At 32.0% G+C, this 25907-nt stretch overlaps 1 protein-coding gene across 1 annotated transcript in view; it reads right to left on the bottom strand.

Annotated features, from left to right (window-relative positions):
- Positions 1-25907, bottom strand: part of dtn (transmembrane protein 132C dtn) — a 343107-nt gene that overhangs the window by 160966 nt on the left and 156234 nt on the right. Inside the window, exon 8 of the mRNA XM_065510268.1 lies at positions 20736-20889. Within this exon, the coding sequence (XP_065366340.1) occupies positions 20736-20889 (154 nt within the window). The remainder of the gene's footprint in view (positions 1-20735; positions 20890-25907) is intronic.

Genomic DNA, 25907 nt, shown 5'->3' with positions numbered 1-25907 from the left:
AAAGTCAATATAATAGATTTTTTAAATCACTATGCTAAACACACATTCTGGGGATCACGACTGATTACCCCTAAAGGTCGTGTTTTGTTCGATACAATTTCTAAAATGGATTTGAATGTGCTTTCGAGCGGCCAACCTACTTACTGGCCTACTGACCCACGAAAAATACCGGATGTTATAGATTTTAACGTCATGAAAAATATCCCTAGAGAAATGATTCAAATTGAATCCTCGCTGGAACTATCTTCAGATCACTCACCCACTATTGTTACTTTATTGAGCCCCCTAGAAATTGTATCCCCGACTGGTAATTTAGCGATGGCAGGCACAAGAATAAATTGGCTCAAATATAAAAAATACCTCAGTACACATTGCTCGGAAAACATACCGCTAAGAACACCAGAAAACATCGATCACTCTCTTATCAATTTCGATAAAAATCTCAAACTGGCTGCTCAACATGCTACCCAAACCCCCCGACAAATCGGATATAATAGAATTAATTTTGCAGATGAAAAAAGAAGATTTCGCAGAGAGTGGCAATTGCACAGATCCCCCAACTAAAATCGAAGCTTAAATATTGTATAAAAAGACTTAAAAAGCTCTTGAAATTTCGAAAAATGGAATCATTGAATAAATATTTAGAAAGCCTGGACGCAACCCCGCAATCGGATTACTCATTATGGCGAGCAACAAAAAGTCTTAAAAGACCCGTTATATGTAAGTCCCCCTTGCGAAATTCAAGTGGTGGTTGGGCAAGAAATGATACTGAAAAAGGAAATCTGTTTGTTAATCATTTAAAAAAAGTATTTACACCGAACACATCAAACGAAGCAATTGAGTTGCCACCTGTTGCACCCCATTTTGGAGCTACTGCTGATTTAAATCCCAAGAAAGCGCCTGGTATGGACAAGATCAGCAACAAGATGCTTATGGAGCTACCCCGGATAGCAATAAAAATAATTCTTTTTATTTTTAATGCTATATTACGACTTGAAGAAAACACAGTACTATCGAACAAACCCATAGACTTGTAAATATGGTGAGAAAAGCGTTTGAAGAAAAGAAATACTGTTCCGCACTCTTCATCGACATCTCTCAAGCGTTTGATAAGGTATGGCATGCTGGATTAATATACAATAAATTAATATACACATAAGCTGTTGGAAAGCTATTTAACTGGTCGAACTTTTAAGGTTAAAGAGGGAAACTTTTTAAGTACTGCACAACCCATTGAAGCTGGAGTCCCCCAAGGCAGTATCCTGGGACCTTTTTTATAGTTGATATATTCGTCTGATATGCCAACTAAAGCTACGTACACACGGTTGTCAGATTTTACAATGTTGTCAGATCTGGCAATGTGCTCGCAATGTACTGACAATGAAATATTATTACCAAAAGGTAAATTGTCAGTTTAGACGATTGTGAGAAAACCTTACAATTTCATTGTCAGACAATTGTCAAACAATAAATGTATATGCCAACAAAAATTGTCAGTTCACACGGTTGTCAGATTGTTGTATGGCAAAGGTAACCAGATCTCTTGTTAGACATTGTCAGAAGAAACTTCAAATCTTTTTACAAACAATTTTAATTGTCATCTGTGTGTATTTATTAAAAAGTTGGAAATTTAAAGTATTATTATGGAACAGAAAAAAGCCATTGCATGACGGGTGAAGGCAAAATAGCAAAAAATCGTCGTAAAGTTTGGGTAAAGGATTGGGTACTTCGCCATCTGTAGGAAGGATTTTACGCTACATTGCTCATCCACTTACGAACTGACGAGCCGGAGTTGTATCATAATTTATTGCGAATGGTCTCCGAACAATTTGATCAATTTTGGCAATTTTTTTTTAAATGTGTGCCGACTAAATAATACAGCACAACATAGAAGTGTGGACTTGATCATACTATTTCAACAAACAATCTTTGTTTTAGAGTCAAAAAATAGTAAAAACGAATGTGCTATTTAGAGGGACTAGACACGTTCATAATGCATCGATATGTTCACAAGAGTTATTCAGATTTACCGTAGCTACAATATTACTCAATATTGTTAGTGACAAATTAGGAGTCCCTGGAAGTTATTCTAAAAAAAGTAAAAAAAAATTGTTCTTCCTATATTTTTTTCAAAAAAAGTGCACGAAAAATCTATTTTTTGGAAAAAAAATGTTAACAAAATTTGTTTGGCGGACTCTTAGCTATATTATTGCCATATAAAGTTAAGCGGTATTACCAAGTCTGAATTAGCTTTTGGCCAAAAATTAATGACACCATTTTTTGAGAGCCCACTGATTTTCAAAATCTTTGGCCCATAAAAATAAAAATTGGTCACCAAAATGGACAAACTGAGTATAGGGTCATGATCGTTTTTTTTTTTGCACTGACAATGATGCCATTGTCAGATGCATAAACTTCGCACATATGACAATAAAAAGTTTCTGACAATGATCTTACAATGATCTGGCAATGGCAACGTAAGGTGTTTACACGATTGTCAGATGTCTGATAATATTATTGTCCTACAATGTACTGACAATACTTTTTCTGACAACGTTGTAAGACAAAAATTGTAAGTTTACACGGTTGTTAGACATTTTCTGAAAATTTTTCTGACAATATTGTAAGATCTGACAACCGTGTGTACGTAGCTTAACAATCGCACTCATACTTCAACATTTGCTGATGATACTGCTATTCTAAGCATTCATGAATCCCCTCAACAAGCGTCTCGTTACTTACAAAACCACATATTTGAATTAGAAAAATGGTTAAAACAATGGAAAATTAAAGTCAACGAGCAAAAATGTACACACATAACATTTACATTGCGTAGAGAATCATGCCCCCCCTATTCATATCAATAACCAAACAATAATTCAACAATCGGAAGTGAAATACCTCGGAATACATCTCGATCGTAGCCTTACATGGAAAAGTCATATAGATGCAAAGTTGACTCAAATGAAATTGAAATCAATTCAAATTAATTGGCTTATTGGCAGAAACTCTACGCTTAGTTTAGATTGTAAACTTCTACTTTATAACATGATCATAAAACCGATATGGTGTTATGGCATACAGTTATGGGGCACGGCCTCAGCGTCAAATGTAAAAAAGATCCAAAGACGCCAAAACAAGTTTCTAAGAATGATTACAGTTGCCCCCTGGTATATCAAAAACGCGAATATACACAAAGATCTAAACGTGCCCATTGTAAAAACTGAAATCTCGAAAAATGTACAAAAATATTTTAAAAAAACTTGAAGTTCACCCAAACCCGCTGGCCCGCAACATATTAGATAACCGTGGCCACACTCGATTAAGAAGGAGGGACACAGCAGACCTAATCTAGAAGGAAGAATGCCAATTTAACCAAAACAACCATGAATTCAAAATTTGTTCGTCCGGCACTGGCTGGACTAATTAAATAATAATTATTATATATAAGATTTGAACCACTTATTGTTAGTTCATTAAATAATGAAGATACAATAAATAAATGATGAAAAAAGAAAAAAAAGATTATATACATATGTACATTAATTGTCGTGTATATGGCTCAAAAGAGTAAAGTAAACATTCAATTTTATAAATATAAACATAATTGTTAGATTTTAGAGGATCTTGGTTACTTTATTTCCATGTATTTTGATGACCTTTATTTGCGAATTTCTAAAAGCCCCAATATAAATCGTTTATGTTGCTAAAGGAACTAAAATGAGTATATAATAATGAAATATGATCTTAAGTAATTGATAAACAAAATTATATTGAATAAAAAACATTGTATTTGTCAGTTATGAATAGTAAAAGTGATGGTAATTATAATCACCGGTCGGCGAAAAATGGATTAAAATAGGTCTAAATTCACAATTTTTACTTAAATTTTATGTATTATAGAGTAATAATGTTAAGGTTATGTTACAAGATATATGAAATAATATTAATATCTTAAATTCAATTAATGAAATAGTGAAAATTTATTATATGGAAGTTAAATTGTGCATCAAATCTTAACAAGAGTGCGCTAATATTAAATAATTTTAAGCAAGATGAGGTAATACGTTATATACCCACCAATTTTTGTGGCACATCTTTCTCAATACATTTCTTATGCATTATTTATGGATTCAAATTCAACAACAATCTGACAGTTTACCGAATCTGGGGATTTTGTAATATATTTGTGTGCACTGCATTGCCGACTACTGCATTACCAAAAATCGGAGAACACTACAAGATGAAGTTAATTACTGTGAGTTATGTATTTTGAAGACTTTGGGAAAACATAATATATACATATTATATATCAACGTATAGGAAATTGTGTCTTCTTTTCAAAAATATATTAAATTCTTAAGAATTAAAAATTTGATAGGAGACTTTTTTCAAAAATGTGGGAATCAGAAATGGTAGCTGATTTTTTATAAATTTTAATTTTTAAAATATAATAATATTTTTGTTTATGAATCGTTTTTATCGAAATTTGAAACTTATATAGAAATTTTTGAATTATTATTGAGAATCCCACAAGTCCCAAAAAACTTTTAAAAAATCCCAAAAATGGTATTTTTAGATTTATGACTTTGTGGATTGTACCGAGGTCCGGGCTATAAATGCTCGTTGCAAGATATTTAAGAACATCCTTGGGTCATACAAGAATGGTTGTAATTTTTTAAAAGCAGCTATGTGATAAGAGTAAATTTGGCATAAATTTGCAATTTACACAAAAATTGGTCTAATTCGGAAGGCTCTGGAACTCGCAGATATAAAATTTTTTAAATTATTTTTCTTTTATAGTACTTCCCTAAATGTTATCTTTGAGAAAAATATAAACACATTATTTATTTTGTTTTTATTTTCTGTATAATAAATGCATATAACTTTTGACTTAGTATAGATTTTAAAATTATTCTTTTTTTCCTATTACTAATATATTTTCGTGCTTGATACTATTTCTAGGGGGTTCAATAGAGAAACGAAGGTGGGTGAGTGATCCGAGGATAATTCTAATGAAGATTTAACATGCATTAGTTCCATTGGTAAATTTTTTGTAACTGCAAAATCAATGACATCGGGTATTTTGCTTGGGTCAGTATGTTGGTTCTCCGCTCGACAGCACATTCAAATTCAATTTAGAAATTGTATTAAACAAAGCGCGACCTTTCGGGGTTACAAGTATTGATCTCCAGTGAGTATGCTTAGCATTATAATCGCCAGCTTCCAGGAATCGGGATCCTAGTGATTCGTAAAAATGTTCATATTTGTTTTCAGTAATCGAAAACCTTGGAGGTGAATATATCGACGAAATTAATAGGTTTCTGTAGCAATCATCCAAACAAATTGTCGTAGCTTGAAGATAATCTTCACAAATATCACACATTGAATGGTGTTTGATAGGGGTTTTAATTAAAATTCCAGAGTCTCCACATGCTCTATCTCTTGGATCATTTGTGCCATAAAAAACATATCCATTTATCTTAAATAAACTTCTAGACGTCAAATGGGTTTCCAAAACTAACATTATATCAACTTTATGACTTTTTAGAAAATACCCGAGTTCGTTTTTATGTTGGCGAATGCCGTTAGCGTTCCAAAAACATATTCTTAGGCAGTTCATGATCTGTTAAGCACAGCCTGCAATAACATTGATTGCATCTTAAGCATTTCTTGCATAATGTTACTCATTGAGTTTGTAAAGTTATTTACCGATTGCACAAGAGTTTCTATTGTAGATTCTAGCCTGGTAAAATTGAAAATTGGCGTTTGCTCTCTTACCTCTGGGTTCATATTTTGGTTTTGTGGTTGACGGACTTGCGTCTGAGTTTGGTTGTGTCTTAGTATATGTTTCTTTGTTGTCATATGTCTGTTGCAACGGGGGGTAGTTAAAATTGATGTTATTTAATGGCTGAGCGGGGAAAATCTTCGGTTTCTGGCTTTGTGATTTTTTAACAATTGAGTAGACAGGACAACCCCTGTAGTTCGCGGTGTAGTTACCTCCGCAATTGCTGCATTTTTTATTTTAGGATCATCCTTGGATTTGTTACATTGGGATGTGTTATGCAACTCTTCACAAATAACACATACGGGTGGCAATTTGCAATATGCCTCGGTGTGTCCATATTAGACAATGTTTTGCAATGAAGTTTGTTCCTTTCTTTTGTTTTTATAATGTTTTGAATTGAAAATACTCTTTCGACATTAGCCGATGAATGAGGTATAGATAAAATTCCAGTCATAATTCTAGAAATGTCAGAAAATATTAATTCTAACCTTTTAACGATGAATTCATTAAATTTATTTTGATTTTCTTGCGAAAACAATAAAGCAAGTTGTTTTATTTTAGGTTTTTCTTTACTCACTTACACACTACAGTTTGTGTCGGCAAGAAACCTACCAATTGTAGTAAGGAAATGTAAGAAAAGATAAAATCACTGTTTATTGTTGGTGTTTTGTTTAAGCTTTGATATTTTTACAAATAAAGCTTGAGTGTCTGTAATTCTCAATCACTTTATGGTTTTATTTGTATAATATCTTTAGTATTTCTAAAGGCTTTTAGGAAAAGGTTTCCTGATGATCTGGCCTAAGCAACCAGTGAAATGCGCATAGGAACTAGCTTATCCCCCAACAATAAATTTCAGTGAATTTAGTAATAAAATTGGGAATTTAGCATAAAAACAATTTTACTAAAATATTAATTCATTTAATTCGTTTTTTAGTCGCGATACCTTTACCAAAAATTACATACATATTGTTACGAAATTGTACTTGAATTCAGATATAGCGATTTTAAGGGCTGATTTAAAAGTAGTATAATGCTTTTAAATAACATTGCTGTAATAGCAAACTGTAACATATCTGTGGGCATTATTAAATAAAGGCTTTCAGTTGACCATTGATCGTAAGTTGGCAACGCTGTTTGAATTCGAATATTCAGTTAAATAACATTCTAGAGTGCAGATGGCAGTGTTATAAATAGTGGCAGAGGTTGCAGTCGTTAGTGAGTTTATCAGAGACGCTTTTCGAATAAACATCAACTTAGTGCCTTAAAGTGTGTTGTGTTTTTCAAGTAAATTCGTGTACATTATAAATTGTGTCTGTATTTCTGAGAATTTATAAACGTGTATAAAAAACATTGAGTGGCTATTTAATTCTGTGGTTGTTGTACATTTTGAATAAATAAAGAGTTGTTAAAATTTTTAAACTACTAAACGGCTTTTATTTGCAATCAAAAGTATCCGGTTTATTTAAAGGAAATAAACCAGCGTTTTGAAAAGGTTAAAACGTATCAATTGGTGTCAGAAGTGGGATTGCAAATTAATAAGCATGAAGTTTGAGGAACTGAAAGTTGAACAACTCAAGAAGGAATTGAGTAAGTTGGAGCTACCAACAGCAGGTAATAAGGCAGAATTGCAGAAGAGGCTGATAGACGAATTCAAGAGGCGTGATATTGACATCGGTGCTTACGAATTCGAGTATAAGGAAGAAATGGAAGTTTCTACACGTTCAACAACAAGCAGCATGGATTTAAGCACAATGTTCGCGGCTATGATGGAAAAAATGGAAACAGCCAACAAGAACATGGAAGCGAAATTGAACGAAAATTCTAGAAACATCTTAGAAAAGCTACAGACGAGAAACTTCAAGAACTTTGTGTGGTTATAAACAGCAGAGTAGATAACCTTGAAATGCAAGTATCCAAATTTGACAAAAAGGTGTCCGAATTAGAGAACGGCCTAGAAAAACAATCCCAAAAAGTTGATCTTCAATGCCAAGACGGACCGGTGCGAATTCTTTCAGAAACATCGAGTAGAATAAAGGCTCCTAGTTTTGATGGCAGCACACCATTTAATGTTTTCAAGTTCCAATTTGATACAGTTGCCAAGAAAAATGTATGGAGTAATGAAGAAAGTGCTATAGAATTGATTTTGGCCTTGAAAGGAAACGCAGCAATAGTTCTTGAAAGCGTACCAGTAAGTAACAGAAATAGCTATGATGACATAATGGATGCTCTACAACGTAAGTCTGGTGGAGAACACATGAAAGAAATATACCGAATGGAATTCCGTGGTAGAGTACAAAAACCTAATGAGACACTACAAGACTTTGCGGCAGAAATCGAACGTTTGATGCAGCTTACATATCCAGACGAAAACCATCCGTTATTGGACCATTTCAAGTTTGAATCATTTGTGAATGGGCTTCGTGACCCTGATGTAAAACATGCGGTTTATGCCACACGGAAGTCAACATTTGCGGAAACCGTTTCATACGCGTTGGCACAAGAAACAGCAAAATTAATGTCTAAGCCGCAAATATGCAAGATACGGAATATCGAGGTTATAGCTGAAAATGAGAGAAATATAGTCAGTGAAATAAAAGAGGCAGTTTTAGAGGCTTTAAATGAGAAGCAAGGTAAAGCTAAAATCAAATGCTATAACTGCGGAAAAACTGGTAATTTTCAGCGAAACTGCAAAGCATCGAGAAAACGAGCCAGATCTGTTTCGCCACCAAGAAAAGAGCAGCAGGCGAATCGTGGTTCATCACAAGAGTCACCTTTAAACTAAAACGAGCTAGCGCTATGGGGCAAGAACTAGCTCCCACATCTGAGGGCCCCACAATCGACGATATTGTGGACGAAGTAATCATTTGTGATGATTTAATGATTAGTCATGGCATTACTTTGGATATGGGACAAAAGGTTATGATTTGGCGAAATGTGGAAATACCCCTTGACGTCGGATATGAAAATAGGACTCAAGTAAGAAAGCTAGTTACCGTCGAGCATCTGAGACTACCACCACAGTCAGAAATTTTAGTATGGGCCTGTATGGAGGGAGATTGTGAGGACGACAGTTTGTGGGTGGTAGAACCAGCAGAAATAAAAAGTGATCTTATAACAGCAAAAGCCCTCGTTAAACCCTGCAACAACAAAATAGTTCCTGTAAGAGTGCTTAACCTGTCCAGCTCTGAAAAAGTCGTTAAGCCAAATTCCGAAATAGGCCTTTGCACGTACTACCGACGATTTGTACCGAATTTTGCCAGTGTTGCTGCAAGCCTACATGAGCTAACGCAGAAGTCGCGAACGTTCCTGTGGAGTGAATCTCAAGAACAGGCATTCCCTCAGTTAAAGGAATTGTTGTGTACAGCACCAATTTTGGCATATCCCATCCCAGGGCGAAGTTTATGCTAGACAGCGATGCGAGTGGATACGGAATAGGCGGTGTGCTTTCGCAGGTGATCAACGGGACGGAAAAGGTCATAGGCTACTACAGCCGAATACTTTCCAAGCCTGAGAGAAATTACTGCGTAACGCGACGTGAACTCTTGGCAGTATTAGAGTGTGTGAAGCATTTCCACAAGTATTTGTATGGTCAGCACTTCCAACTGAGAACCGATCATTCTGCCCTCAGGTGGTTGTTGCAATTTAAACAACCTGAAGGGCAACTGGCTCGTTGGATTGAGCGGCTTCAGAGCTATGACTTTAGCATCGAGCACCGGAAGGGTTTGAAAGGGTTTGAAATGTGCGATTAATACGGAATAAGAAAAACCAGAACAACGCCACTGCATCCTCAATCTGATGGCATGGTCGAATGATTCTATCGCACCCTGGAGGAATATTTAAGAAAAGTGGTCAGTGCACACCAGAAGGACTGGGATAAACACATACCAAAATTTCTATTGGCATACAGGTCAGCTGTTCATGACTCGACCTCTCGAACACCTGCAAAAATTGTCTTCGGGACAGAACTCAAGTTGCCTGGTGATTTAGAATTCGGTATTAAGCTCTCATCAAATAATGAAAACACTTCCCAAGAGCAAGATGCCCTTAACGAACTTCACGAATTCGTACGCAGACGAATAAAAATGACCAGCGACAAAATGAAAGCCAGATACGATCGAGCAGCGAATTCTGAGGGATTTAATGAAGGCCAACTTGTACTGCTGTATAACCCACAACGCAAGAAAGGACTGTCTCCCAAACTACAAACCCATTGGGATGGACCATACAAGGTGATTAAGAAATTAAACGATGTTGTACAGAATACAGAAAGAAAAGAGCCCGAGATCTAAAATGAAGGTCGTACATCTAGAACGACTAGCCGCCTATGGGAGAAGTGAATCTATGCCTATTCGGGACGAACAGGCCTAAGCGGGGGGCAGTGTTACGAAATTGTACTTGACTTCAGATATAGCGATTTTAAAAGTAGCATAATGCTTTCAAATAACAGTGCTGTAATAGCAAACTGTAACATATCTGTGGGCATCATTAAATGAAAGCTTTCAGTTGACCACTGATCGTAAGTTGGCAACGCTGTTTGAATTCGAATATTCAGTTAAAGAACATTGTAGAAAGTACACCACAGATGGCGTATGATCTAGAATATTCGAACTTTGACAGTTAAAGAGCAATCTAGAGTGCAGATGGCAGTGTTATAAATAGTGGCAGAGGTAGCAGTCGTTAGTCAATCCACTATTAGCAAAAATCCAGACTAAAGTAGGAAACAAAATTTAAATATATATGTATATGAATGTATAATATTGTTACGTTTTAACCTTTTCAAAACGCTGGTTTATTTCCTTAAATAAACCGGATACTTTTGATTGCAAATAAAAGCCATTTAGTAGTTTAAAAATTGTAACAACTCTTTATTTATTTAAAATGTACAACAACAGCAGAATTAAATAGTCACTCAATGTTTTTTTATACACGTTTATAAATTCTCAGAATTACAGACACAATTTATAATGTACACGAATTTACTTGAAAAACACAACACACTTTAGGCACTTAGTTGATGTTTATTCGAAAAGCGTCTCTGATAAACTGACTAACGACTGCAACCTCTGCCACTATTTATAACACTGCATTACCATCTAGAAAGCTCTTTAACTGTCAAAGTTCGAATATTCTAGATCATACGCCATCTGTGGTGTACTTTCTACAATGTTCTTTAACTGAATATTCGAATACAGCGTTGCCAACTTACGATCAAATCAACTGAAAGCTTTTATTTAACAATGCCCACAGATATGTTACAGTTTTACAGCACTGTTATTTGAAAGCATTATTCTACTTTTAAATCAGCCGTTAAAATCGTTATATTTGAATTCAGGTACAATTTCGTAACAATATGTATGGAGGCTAGGTGAAATCATGAACAGATTATGACCAAAATTATCAAAGTTTGTCCTTGGGTCGAAAAAGTGATGTGGACCAAATATCATTGGAACATGTTTAAAATTGCGACATATACCTTGATTAACAAATTTACATGGAAAGACGGACAGACCGATATATGGAGACGGACAGATTGGCGGACGGACAAAGCTTATTCAATCCAAAAAGTTATTTGGTAAATGCAAATAAACATACCAAGTTTCATTACAATCAGATCATTTTTGCAAAAGTTATAGAATTTTTACAACTAAGGATATATGGCAGGACCAATAGTCCTTGCTGCAATCACAATAAATATTAACAGAAAGATTGTAACCTTAGATCGTATAACAAATGCAGATTTTCATGATTTTTAGATCAATTGTGTAGCCAAAACTAAAAATTATATTATAGGCATATATGGGAGGTAGGCGTGTCCTTCGTCCGATTTTTTCCAAAAATTAATTTTTTCTTAACTAAGGTATTTTATATTGGCATACCAAATTTCAAAGCTCTACGACAACTCCTTCTATTTTTGTCCCATCGTTATATGGGGACAAAGCACTGTGCGTCTTAACCCTAACCAATTTACATAGAAATTTAGCAGGATGATTTTTTTACCAATGTTCACCAAACTGGGGATGAGACTGGCAAAAATCCAACATTCGTTTATTAAGGGCCACCCTAATGTCCGCGCCCCATAATACCCATAATTATTTTGTTTATACAGACGTGACATCTGCAAATACAAATAGAAAAATGCCCTAGAAGTTTTAAATTGGAAAATCGCAAATCCGTCAACGCTAATTAAAAAAGCTAACAAAAAGTTTGAGATATTTTGTTAAAAAAAAATTTGAAAATGTAAAATTTCATAATTAAATATCTAATAAAATTTTATAAATAAAATACAAAATTATTTTTAGTTGAAATTTTTTTCCAACTTTACACTTTAAGATTTTTTCGATATATGTGCAACAATAATTCAAAAAGTCGAAAATGTATAAAGGCCACCTTATTGTACACAGATGGAATTAAAATGTATTGGATTAGTACAGTAGGAGTGTATAACCAGAGAACTGTAATTGAAACGTTTATTTCAAAAACCATTCAAGCAACACATTATTGATTTTAAGTAAATCAAAGAAAACTTCCCAGCAACCTAACCTTAACGAAATTTATTTTTTTTTATATATATTAACATATATTTAAAAAATAATATAGTTTTCACTTGACTGGTTTCTGAAACAAACAACCATCACTATTGTATATTTCAAACGAAATATTCCAATTTTATTATGAACTTCAAAAGTAAAATGACAAATGATTTTTTTAAGAGTTTAACATCATATTCATATATGGGGCATTTCATGTCAAGTGAACCAACTTTTGAAATCGATGTCTTCCGATCGGGATGAAATTTGCACCAAGGTTCTATTGGTTGAAAATACACAATTTTTCAACAAGATCGGTCGAGAACACTGAGTTAGAGGGGGTCAAAATTTGACATTTTGGCCAAGCAGGTGTTTTCTCTTATCCAAGTATCTTATTACCTATTGTTCTTAGCAGAATGTGTCCCAAATAGTTTAGATAGCTCTTTCTTCAATCTTTAGAAAAAAAGAGAGGGTAGAGGGCTAAAATCTTTCACAAAAATTATCCCCATAAAATTTTTTTCATTCGATCAAAAAATTAAAACTTTGACCCACTTTAAAAAAAATTCAGACCAGCTAGACTATAAGTTTATTCCACAAAAATGATCTACTACTCGTTACTCTATTCCAATCAAAAATTCTCAATTTGTTGGATTGTGTAATTTGGTAAAAATATTAATTGATCTTGTTGAAAAAAATAATTTCCACATCGTTCCAATAAGAAAACGCGCACGAAACGTAAATAGTCATATACACTGAGGAGGATTATAGAAAAGTCTCTCAATACTTAAACGACGGCAAGAAAAATTTGTACACGTATAGGCTAATAAGTAGTAAGGGCCTAATAGTGGTCTTAAAGAGTATAGAGTCCAGTGTAGAACCTAACGATATCAAGGAGGCCCTGGAAAAATTGGGCTATAAAACGAAAGTAGTAATAAATATATTTAACAGAGATAAAACTCCCCAATAAAAAACTAAAAGGGAATGAAACTCAACCAGTATACTTCCCACGTTATTTACTGAATCGTAGAATAACTATAGAGGAACCTCTCAAGCGATACCGACCTGTCAAGAGTTTGGACATACGAGAAATTATTGTACCTTAAGTTAATAACCAAAATATTATCCCAGTTCATCAATATGGGTTTCGTGGTTATTTTATAAAAAAAATATTTTTGTAAATTTGATCAGAAGTAAATTACTAGCAAACAATTTTTTTATGTTGGTATTATAATAGTATTTATGGTTACTGTAACGTTTATACCTGTTGTGTTATTAAATGTTTATACTAACTTTTTTCGAGAAAACCCAAAAAAGTTGACCCCTAAAGAGAGGAGGTGGAGGGTTAAGATCTTCCACAAAAATTATCCAAATAAAATTCCACAATATAGCTCTGACAATAAGAATTCTTCCAGACATTAACTTACCTAGGAACGTAAGAAATGATGAAAAGCCAGTGGTATTCGAAGCAATAACAATACAATTTTGAAATCTTTATAAAACTTATTGAGTTTCAACTATAAATAATTATCTGAAGAGTATTTTATAAACAAAACGCGGGAAGATGTTCAAGTAACGTTCAAAGAAAAGTTAACTTATATACAATTAGACTAGGAAAATAATATAACTGATTTCGTCAAAAACTTAACAAACCACCATAAAAAAGTTGGATGGAGCAAAAAAAGATTTTATGCCAGCATTGAGAAAGCTGGCGAACTTACTATCCAGGTATCTTTAAAAAGTACAAACCAAAAAATCTTGGGAGACCACCAAAATCACTAGACAACGATAGCGATAGATCTAAAATGCGGAAAATTAAGGATAACAATGAATAAACATGAATCCCAGAAACAACACACAAAGGTCGATATCATTCAAAATGTTTTTAACGCTAGTCCAGTTAGAACAAAACGGATTCTTAAAAGTATTCCAACCGAACAGTTCTAAAATGAAGAGGCATTATCATAATTTTTTGATTTGAAGTTAAAAAAACCGCAATCAGTACCTCGTTTCTGTATTGTATGTGAGAAAGTTTTCATTCGAAACATTTATAAACTTCCTGTTAAACACAGGGCAAGTATTAGTAAATCGATAACTGTGTCTGTACTTTTAATATATTCAGTTTAAACATTACATAAGTCATCCTGTTAAAAACTGAATGACTACAAGAATTTTTAAATTTTTTTCGATGCGAAAACTTCTCACAAGTTACAGAAACGGGGTACAGATTGCGTGCGATTGAAAATGCTCAAATCTCTATCCATCATATCATCACATAACTGGTGGTAAGAAGTAATGTTTTCCGCCAAAGGACACTATTACAATCACGCCAATTTCGGCAGAGGTACAACTTCAACAGGAAAAGGAAATGAGTTGAAGAAGTATGGAAATTGCAAGTTAACTCTCTTTTAGTTATACAATACATTTGCTTCATATTCTAGTGTTACGATGTGCGTACACTGAACCAAATTTCTTATGAAAATATCCGTTGATGTTTTTATTAAATTACATCTTATTGGTCTAAGGGCCATTTTCTCATTTTTTCCCAACGAAAAACTGATTAAAGAAATTTGGTTTTCTCAATGTCTCATTTGCTTCTATTCTGTCGCAAAGCTAACCCGACCTCATCTGCCAATTATTTATTTATCGTACAGATAAATTCAATCAGCTGACTGCTGTTCATAGTTTGTATATTTTTGTGTTTTTGTAAACGAAATTAAATAGATTTTATAAAAAAAAAAGTTTAATAGAGGAATTAACATTAATTTGATGGAGGATGAACACGAAGAACATGAGTTCCAAGTGAATGCTGAACAATTTTATCATGCCAGGCCTAACTACCTGGCAGACATGGAGGATAATGAATATTTCAAAAGATTCCGGCGGTCGATGGCCACGTTAAACAGCTGATTTATGTAAACATGTTGTCAATTGATGGCAGGGTTCCCAACTTTCACATCTATTTTGAGAGGTATTACCAACTGAAAATAATCTTTTATGTCGGTATATTGAGAAAGACAAAATTGTTAACGGACAGTTTATCGGCCTAATACATTTATGTCGACATTTAGTAACAGGCAGTTTGTCGATACATTGAGAAAACGGGCCTAAATATGTTAACCATCCCAAAATTGCAATTAAAAATAAAATAAAAATATTTAGTTCTACTGCTCGTTATTTTATAATAAAGATCTTGCATTTACTTAAAAATTAATTTCTCACCAACAAATGTATCAACGCCTATAAGCTCATACTGTAAACTAATCTTACCCCTAGTAAAAACATATCAAAATGTAAACTCTGTCTCCGATGCAAGAAATTCTCAATTCCATGACCTATACTCGCAGTTAAATTACTTTTTGTTAAAGATTTCTTCTTCGAACTTGTCATCTAGTGCTACAAGACTTCTTATAAGAGCTAGAGTTTATTGGATATAAACGCCAGATTTTTTAGAAGTACAATATGTACAATAGAGTGCTCCAAGATTATATGGACGAAAAAAAATGTCTAGGTACAGGCCGTCCCCCCCTCTAGAATGGTTCTATGTATTGTCTCGTTGTGTAAAATATTAGGATGATAGGATAACGCTAACTGGTGCCGCAACGACGCTGAAGTTTTGAGGTGCATTTACAAGGGGAAAAAATGCAATTTTTTCAGATTTTGTAAAAATTTTTGGATTAAATAATTACTTTTGCAATTTAATTTAAAATAATCGAAATGTACACGTAATTGCCGTTCTAATAAGATATAAAAGACAAAAATTGGTTAAAAAATGTTAAAGTTATTAAAAAATCGCCAGGCCATTAACGTGTTTCAGGCCACTAGAACAAGAAATGTAGAAACAAAATTAACATATTTTGATAAATATTATAATAAAAGTACATTTTTACTTAAAATATATCCATATTTACTTGTATATGAGTTTTTGTCTTCGTTGGATACCCTTAACCTATTCGCAGGTATGACCAAACAAATTTAATTTTTTTAAAGGCAGTTTCAAAACTCCAATTTCAAATTTTTAAAAATGTTGTTAAACAAATTTCAAAATTTTTTGATCATCACACTGGGATTTATTGAGAACATAATACGGAATAAAAATATGAAAAAAGTATGAAAATAAATCCTATAGTTTTTCTGTACCTGCGATTTAAATTTTGAGATTTTCAAGAAAAACTATTTTTTTGGCCATATTTTAACGAATGAGCCGAATTTCTTTACTGTTATGATTTTTAAGCAAAAGCTATTCAGAATATTATATTCCAGGTAATTTTAAATATAGTCTGAAAGTTTTACTAAAATCGGAAAACGTTAACCCTTAAATCGTGAAGGTCAAATTTTTCAATATTTGGAATTTCTCATGGAAAGATAGCAAAATGTTATATATTTTTGGGCCGATTTTGATGTAACTTAAGAAAAATATAACACATAGTCTAGTGTTTACAAAAACTGCAGACAAATTATAATTAACCCTTAATAACACTTGGGGTTAAAATTAACCTCAAATTTTAAAATCACGAAAAACACAGTCAATATTTAATGTTTTTAATGTTTAATGTTTTTCAGAATTAAATAAACTGAATCATTCGAGTTATTTTTTAAATCTAATAAATCAAAAGTGCACTAAAGGGTTAAAATCAATTTTATTATTCAAAAATCCTCAATAATATATTAAATACGTTATTAAAGCAAAAATCAGGTATAAATAAAATATTTTGTCCTTTGAAAAATGTGTGGTCAAAATTGAATAAAAATTTGAACATTTTTCAATGTGGCTTAGTAGTACTATTTTCTAATACACAATACAATATTTTAAAGTCTGTTTCCTATAAAAAACAATTTTTGATCAGCACTATTGAAATTGACAATTTTTTTTATGGTTTTAGAAGTTTGGGGTCATTTTAACCCCAAGTGCTATTAAGGGTTAATATTAATTTTTATCCTGTTTTTGTAAATACTAGACTTTGTGTTATATTTTTCTTAAGTTTCACCAATATCGGCCGAAAAATAAATAACATTTCGCTATGTTTCCATGAGAAATTCCAAATATTGAAAAAATTGACCTTTGACCTTCACGATTTAAGACTATATTTAAAATTACCTGGAATATAATATTCTGAATAGCTTTTGCTTAAAAATCATAACAATAAAGAAATTCGGCTCATTCGCCAAAATATGGCCAAAAAATAATTTTTCTCGAAAATCTCAAAATTTAAATCACAGGTACGGAAAAACTATAGGAGGTATTTTCATACTTTTTTCATATTTTTATTACCTATTATGTTCTCAATAAATCCCAAGGTGATGATCAAAAAATTTTAAATATGGATATATTTTAAGTAAAAATGTACTTTTATTATAATATTTACCAAAATATGTTAATTTTGTTTCTACATTTCTTGTTCAAGTGGCCTGAGACACGTTAATGGCCTGGCGATTTTTTAATAACTTTAACATTTTTTAACCAATTTTTGTCTTTTATATCTTATTAGAACGACAATTACGTGTACATTTCGATTCTTTTAAATTAAATTGCAAAAGTAATTATTTAATGCCAACATTTTTACAAAAACTGAAAAAATTTAATTTTTTCACCTCAAAACTTCAGCGTCGTTGCGGCACCAGTTAACGTTATCATATCATAATAATATTTTTCACAACGAGTTTTTACAATACATAGAACCATTCTAGAGGGGGGACGGTCAAAATTCGCAATGTTATTTTTTTGGAGCACTCTAATGTACAATATGCAACCTAGATGCAACGGAGAATACCTTTTACTTCATCGGGTGCTGTCCTATCTACAACGGATTTAGAATAAAATATTTCAATAAAAGCCAACTTAATTTATTTGAGATTATAAATATAATAAATATTCTTAACGGTACTTCCTTTTCTTTTAATATTCTTGTTAACTCTTTCGCTATATTGTATCCATATGGATACATTTTAGATTTTTGCACATAACTTCGTCATTTATTGTTTTTGAGTCTATTTTTGGAATATATTTAGAGATGTTTACAATTTATTTCATTCAATTATCGCTTTTCGTGTTCGATTGATAGCAATTTGAAAATGTGTGATAATAGATTTTTGAATTCAAAATTTTTTTTTTAAAAGTGTCTTAAATTTTTTGCATATAAAATTTGTAAAAAACTATAATTTTGTAATAAAAATTATTCAAAATGCTTAGAAACATATTAGGGAAATAAAAAAGTCATTGGGGGCTTCAGGATAAGCTTCCAGGACTAAAAATTTAATTCGGTATAACAGATAAACCAGGACACGAAGGACCTTAATATTACTATTACTATTGATATCAATACCAACCATATGATATACTTAAAACTTCTATTAACACATCCAGTTAAAACTTGTAGCGAAAGGGTTACCTATTTAGAGTCTTGTTTAAGATATAGAAAATAGAATATTAAACAGTTTTATGTATAAATCTCCCCTGTTATATTTTAAATTTAAACTTAATTTCGTATTTGTCAATCTGGCTAACAACTAATAAGTTAAGCCATATATATAATTATTATTTCTTATGATTAAATTTTAATAATCATTTTATTATTATCTATTAAATAAATAAAAAAACATATTTGTGCACATTTGCTTTGGTCCAAGGCGAATTCATATAAGGTGACCTCATTAGCCCAGCTGATCATCAGCTGTTTTGCCCAAACTGTCAAAATTGTTGGCTTGTTGTTTACTTTCTAGTGCGCGCCAAAAAATTTAAAAAGTGAGAAAAAGCATAAAGTTTAAAAAGTGATATTAATAATAATAAAATCAATTTTAAAATATGCGTGTGTGCACTTATTGTAAATTTAAATACCCAAAGGGAAGTGGAACTTTGTTCCGCGTACCTAAAGATGAACTAAGTCGGAAGAAGTGGAGTGAAATTTGCCGAGTAAATCTCTCGCCACACTCCCGTATTTGTTCCAAACACTTTTTGGCTTCCAGTATGGTGAAGGTTGGAGGCGGAATTAACCTCTTACCAAATGCGGAACCTTATATGGGAGAAATTCAAGAGTAAGTTAGACACCCACTTTAAAGTATACATATATGTTCATGATAACTTTGCTGCTTTGTTGTTGGGCCACTGCTGAAGTTGAAGGTCTATCAACAACGTGAACAGCACTTTTACTTCATTCAATACCCGATGATTCTATACATTTGTCACTAGAAACTCCAAAATCTCGTCCACCACTCTGACCACTGACATATTTTTGACTTTGTTCTTTCATATTTCCGAGTAACATTTGGCGAAATGCTAAGAAATCATAGATTTTAAATTCGGTGTTTTTAATGTTTCCAATTTGTTTCCGCTGTTTAATATTAAATTTCTTTTGTTCACCACGCGTTTGAACTCTTCATCGATAATATTACCATTCTCCACAAGAAATAAAACAATAAATAAAAATAAATATAAATCTTTCACTGGTTTGTTGTTAAATTCCAGTTTATTATTAAATTCGCCGTGCTTTATACACAGCTGTTTTTTTGACAGATTGGGCAAGAAAGCAAAAACAAAATGTATGTTGTTTTTGTATTGTTGTACTTGTTGTAGGGATGAGGTCACCTTATATGAATTCGCCTTGCTTTGGTCAGTGCAAAGATAATAAAATTTGTGTGAAAGAAAAAAACCATAAGCGCATAATTTCACTAGTGGTGCAAAATACTTCACTGGTAACACTTGTAAAATAACTCATGTTCGTATTTCGGTTTCACATGTATAAGACACTAATAAATAGGCAGTGCCCGCTGGCGTACTGTTGGAGACCAATGTTCTAGACAAAAACAATACAACCAATATGTATGTGAAAATGTTGTTCATGGTGTCATTTGTACCATTGCGATTGATAAAGACTTGGGAAGACCAGTAGGTTGCCTTCGACCAGTAGGATGCAAACAAAAGATATTTGGAAAAATCAAACACTGATCTTCAGATCCGCCCATCTCAAACATGCGAAGTCAATGGAAAGTGGAACATCAGGACTTTGGTGAAGAAGAAAAGGGCTGCAGGCCAGAATGAATAGTAATTATAATTTTCTCTTATTGTTATTTAAGTAAAAAATAAAATAAACATTAAAAACCTTTTAATTGTTATAAAATATAAAAATGTTTGTCGTCAATGTTATTGAAATAAAAAACTGAATAAACATTACAATTTTTTTTGTTCAAAAACAAGCGTTTCTAGTGGAACCTAGAATTAATGAAGTGGGAAGCTGTTCACAAAATTAAACCTGGAGAAAAATTCAAGAAAATATCACTCCATCAAAAAAAAAATGTCGAAAATATCTCTATCGATTTAAAAGTTATAGAGCAGTATTTGGCAGATGAAAACGATTCTGGGCCACTGTACGACGCACTACATTACTTTAGAACACAATTCTATCCATATTATTATAAGTATTCCTTACCTGATCAATAGCAACAAATTTAGCATATACTTCCACAGGACTCTGTTGATATCTTGCTCTACACATTATTTTATCTAGTAAAACATTATTATAAATGCCGGCACTGTGCTGTCCATTTACGAATGACCTTTTTTTTCGTCGGGATTTTTTATGCCTAAAATGAGGAATACATGTTGTTTAGTTAAATATAATTACCCAATTCACAAACGGTGTTGTATCGATGTATGGAGTTGTATTATATGTATTGTTGTATAATTTATTAAATTGCATGTTACCGTATTCAAAATTTTTTTTTAAAAATACTTCAAAAAACCACTGCCATTACGATTATATTATAAAGTAAATAATAACATATAATAACAACTTAAAGGGACCATATATATAAATAAATATTTCCTTAAAACTAAGCTAAACATTTTACAACACTTTAATGATCGTAATATTATACAATTTAAAAAACTATAAATAAATATTTTATATCAAAATTATGTATTCTTCAAAAAATTTTGTTATTTGGTTATGAACGGTGGGTCATGTAGGTAAATTATTATATTTTTGGGCTGGCATTTATATTTAATTTTTTATTTATTAGTATTTATAAACTTTTAATATATTCATTTAAAAAAATTACATTTATTAAATATTTTAATTTTTAGTTATTGTTAATTTTAACAAAATTTACACATTTTTTCTTAAATAAATTATAGTTGTTTTTTTCAAATTTTATTGCATTGGGAAGCGTCCCAGCAAAAACTTTGCTTACAAATAAGACGAAAAATAAGGAGGGGAATTTGACGATTAGACTACTTATTTTTCGGCGGTATTTTTGTTATCTTTGTTCGCGATGTCCCAAAAGTAAGCCATATTTTTTGGCCGGAAATAAGTTGTTTTGTTAGTAGAGTTATTTATAGAACTTTATATTTGCAAACAGAAAATTAAAAAATAAATAAGTCGCAGCCAAGACTTGAACCAAGAACTATCCGTTTGCTAGTCTGCTGTTCTACTCACTACACCACTGCTTAGTTATTTTATTGTGTATCAAATAATGGTTTTCACACAGTAATACAATATTATTTTCTGTGTTTCTAAAAATAAACAAGCAATAAAAAAATTTAAAAAAAGGACTGATTATTTGTTTTGTTTGTTTATTTTGTTTTTTTTTAGACTTAAAATGTAAGTTATTAAAAAAGACAGTACTTGTAGCTTTGTAAGCGAAGTTTTTGCTGGGGTGTTAAATAATTTAAGTCATTTGTAAAAAAAGAGAAAACTTCATTCTTGTTGTATATAGTATATACTATATACCCTTTGTAGTCTGAAATCATTAACATTTCTTAGTCAGTATGGTTGTACATCTCCCACATATTTGATTTGTTCGCATAGATATTAAAAAAAAAAAATATCCCAGCAAAAACTTTACTTACAAATAAGCCGAAAAATAAGGGGAATTTGACGATTCGACTACTTATTTTTCTACTGAAAGAAGTCATTATTTTTGTTCGCGATGTCCCAAAAGTAATCCTTTATATTTTGGCCGGAAATAAGTTGTTTCGTTAGTAGAGTTATATATAGAATTTTGTATTTGCAAACAAGAAATAAAAAAAACAAGTAAGAGTGCTATATTCGGCTATGCCGAATCTTATATACCCTTCACCTTTGTTGTGGATGCATTATTATTTTTTATAATTAGTATATAGGTATGTATGTACATTGCCCACTTTCAGCGTACAGCATCCTAAATTTATCAAGAACACAAAAAACAACAACAACGCCAAACGAAACAGAACACCAAAAGAAAAAACAAAAACAAAATACGCAAGGCAATGAAACCAACACACATCCAAACATACGTTTAATTGTATAAAAAACAACAACAACGCCAAAAGAAACAAAACACAAAAGAAAAACAAAATACGCAAAGCATGCACATTCAAACATACGATTTGTTGATTTTTTGTCAAAAAAACCAACACACAACCAAACAAAAGTTTAGTTGTATAAAAAACAACAACAACGCCAAAAGAAACAAAACACAAAAAAAACAAAATACGCAAAGCTTGCACATCCAAACATACGTTTTGTTGTTTTTTTGTCAAAAAAACCAACACACAACCAAACAAACGTTTAGTTGTATAAAAAACAACAACAACGCCAAAAGAAACAAAACACAAAAAAAAAACAAAATACGCAAAGCTTGCACATCCAACCATACGTTTTCTTGCTTTTTTGTCAAAGCATGCAATACATTGTGATTTTTGATGAAATTTTCAGAGGTTGTCTCGGATTTTTGCTCATATCTTCGTTATTTATGGACGGATTTTGCTGATTCTCGAAAGTATGTCTGACAGAATTGTTGAAGATTTGGATCCCGGAGATATCTGGGGCCTTCAGAAAATTGATTTCAACAGACAGACAAACAGACAGACAGACAGACAGACAGACAGACAGACAGACAGACAGACAGACAGACAGACAGACGGACAGACAGACAGAAAATTTATTTCAACAGACAGACAAACAGACAGACAGACAGACAGACAGACAGACAGACAGACAGACAGACAGACAGACAGACAGACAGACAGACAGACAGACAGACAGACAGACAGACAGACAGACAGACAGACAGACAGACAGACAGACAGACAGACATGGCTTAATCGACTCCGCTATCTATAAGGATCCAGAATATATATACTTTATAGGGTCGGAAATGAAAAATGTAGAAATTACAACCGGAATGACAAACTTATATATACCCTTCTCACGAAGCTGAAGGGTATAAAAATAAGTCGCAGCTACGAGTCGAACCACCAACCATCCGTTTGCTAGTCTGTTGTTGTACTCACTACACCACTGCTTAGTTATTTCATTGTGCGTCAAATAATGGTTTTCACACGTCAAGTGTATAGTAAAAATGGGTAAAAAATTACGAAAAAAAAGAGTACAAAGCGTAAAGAAAAAAAGTTAAATTTTAACAAAAAAAAATTAAAATTTATTTTTTTGATTTGCAAATAACACATTCAAAACGGGTGAAATTGGCACTCAAAACAAGGACAAAAAGCAAAAAACTTTAAATATAAAAAGCAGGTTTAAATTTTTAATTAAATTATTTATTTTATTATTTTCTTACCCCCAGTAACACGAAGTCTGGTTATGCGTTAACTAATAGTTATACTGACAGTTTTCATACAAAAATAATTTTAACCGACAGTATAACTATTAGTTAGTTAGGAGTAAACAAAACCTTAAAATAAAATAACTTAATAAAAAACAAAATAATTTAACTTTTTATAGAAAAACAATTTCATTTTCAAATACATCTTTTTAATAATCATCATAATCACCGGGCCACAAAACGATTTTAATGAAATACTCAGGGGGCAAATTGTCCCACTCGTAATCGAAATAAATTTCGAACGCAATCATTATAATTTTATATACATTTTATTAGATATCAAAAAAGAGAATATCAAAAATTAAAAAAGCACGTTCGAATAAGTATTCGATCGTGTTGGACTGCGGTAATTAGCCCCCAGATCTTTTATAAATTTGATTTGTTACAAAATCACATGGTTTTAACAAAAAGCACCAAAAGCGCCACAAAATATGGAAAAAGCGTAAAAAAATACCCTTTTTTAAAAAAGGGTATTTGGAAAAAATAAAGGGGTAACGAGATCAAAATAGCGTCATAAAATACCCGAAAAGCGTCGAAATGGCAACACTGAATGCAATATTCTTTTCTGTTTTTCTAAAAATAAACATGCAATAAAAAAAATGGGCAAATTGAAAAAAAGTAACAGTTTTTTAGTTTTCTATTTATGACCAATGATATTGACAATTTTAGTTTTTAAGATTCCAATCTTACGGGCTATTTATGGTCAATCATTTGTTACCAAATGTGTAAATAAAAATCAAAGTATTTTCATTTTTATTATTATTTACCCAACGTTTCGTTTGTTTGTTTCAAACTTCTTCAGGGGTTTTCTTTTATTGTTGAATTCTAGCGACAAAAACATATAAATATTTTATTATAAATCATTGAAAAACTTAAGATATCACAGTTCAACTTACGAAATTCTATTGTTTACATTGTCAATTAACTTATTATTTAAAAAACTGGACTTCACGACACAGAATTAATAAATAAATAAATAATCATTACAACACAAACATATACTATAAGTCAAACTTAATACTAATATCACAGAACTTCAACTGATTTAATAATTAAATATTGCAGCGGAATATTGCAGTTTTGTGTTATCCTTGTCCTCTTTCGTGTTCATTGTATTGTGTATTTTTTGTTGTATTCTTAAGCTTTCAAGAGTGTATCGTTTGTTCTCTTTTTGTTCTCTGTCCAATATCTTAATATTGTCAAAATCCATCTTATGATTGCACTCCTTTACGTGCAGAGATAATGCCGTCGTTATTTTTCCTTTTTCAATATCTGTTTTGTGTTCATTAACTCTCGTCCCCAACATTCTCTTTGTCGTACCAATGTAAACCAAGTTACATCTCTCCCTTTCATTACCGTCACATTTTATCTCATAGACCACATTATCACTCTTAAGTTTGTCAATTTTTGTTTTGTTGTTTGTAAATAGATGCCTCAGTGTCATATTTGATTTGTAAGCTATTGTTGTTGTTTTCTCTGTGATCATTCTCTTCATTGTTTTTGTCTCCGTTAGTTTGGGAATAAATGGTACACTGTAAAAAACTTTTTCCTCCTCAGTGTTTGGATTTTTCTGCTGTTTTTCATATTTTAGTACTTTGTTGATTAAATTGTTCGTCATATATGTTGGGTAACTATTCTTTGTAAGTATTTTTCTTATTCTATTAATATTGGTTTTCCTGTATTCAACATCACTTATCTGTAATACTTTCCTTATTAAATTCGTCGCTGTACTTATCTTCATTTTCAATGGTTGTGTAGAGTTGAAGTTAACCATTCTACCTGAAGATGTGGGTTTCGTGTACCAATTTGTCCTTATTCTTCCATTATCCTTGATGATATTGATGTCCAGATACGGTATTGACATATTCTTCTCGCGTTCTATTGTAAATTGTATCTTATTGTGATAAACGTTCATTGTTTTTAATATCTTCTCTTCGTCCGATTTCCTTATAATCGCAAACAAGTCATCCACATACTTAGTGATAAACTTAATCTCT

This window comes from Calliphora vicina, chromosome 4 (genome assembly GCF_958450345.1).
Source record: "Calliphora vicina chromosome 4, idCalVici1.1, whole genome shotgun sequence".
Taxonomy (NCBI): Eukaryota; Metazoa; Arthropoda; class Insecta; order Diptera; family Calliphoridae; genus Calliphora; species Calliphora vicina.
The sequence above is the reverse complement of the archived record's forward strand: the minus strand, read 5'-3'. Positions and strand labels throughout refer to the sequence as shown.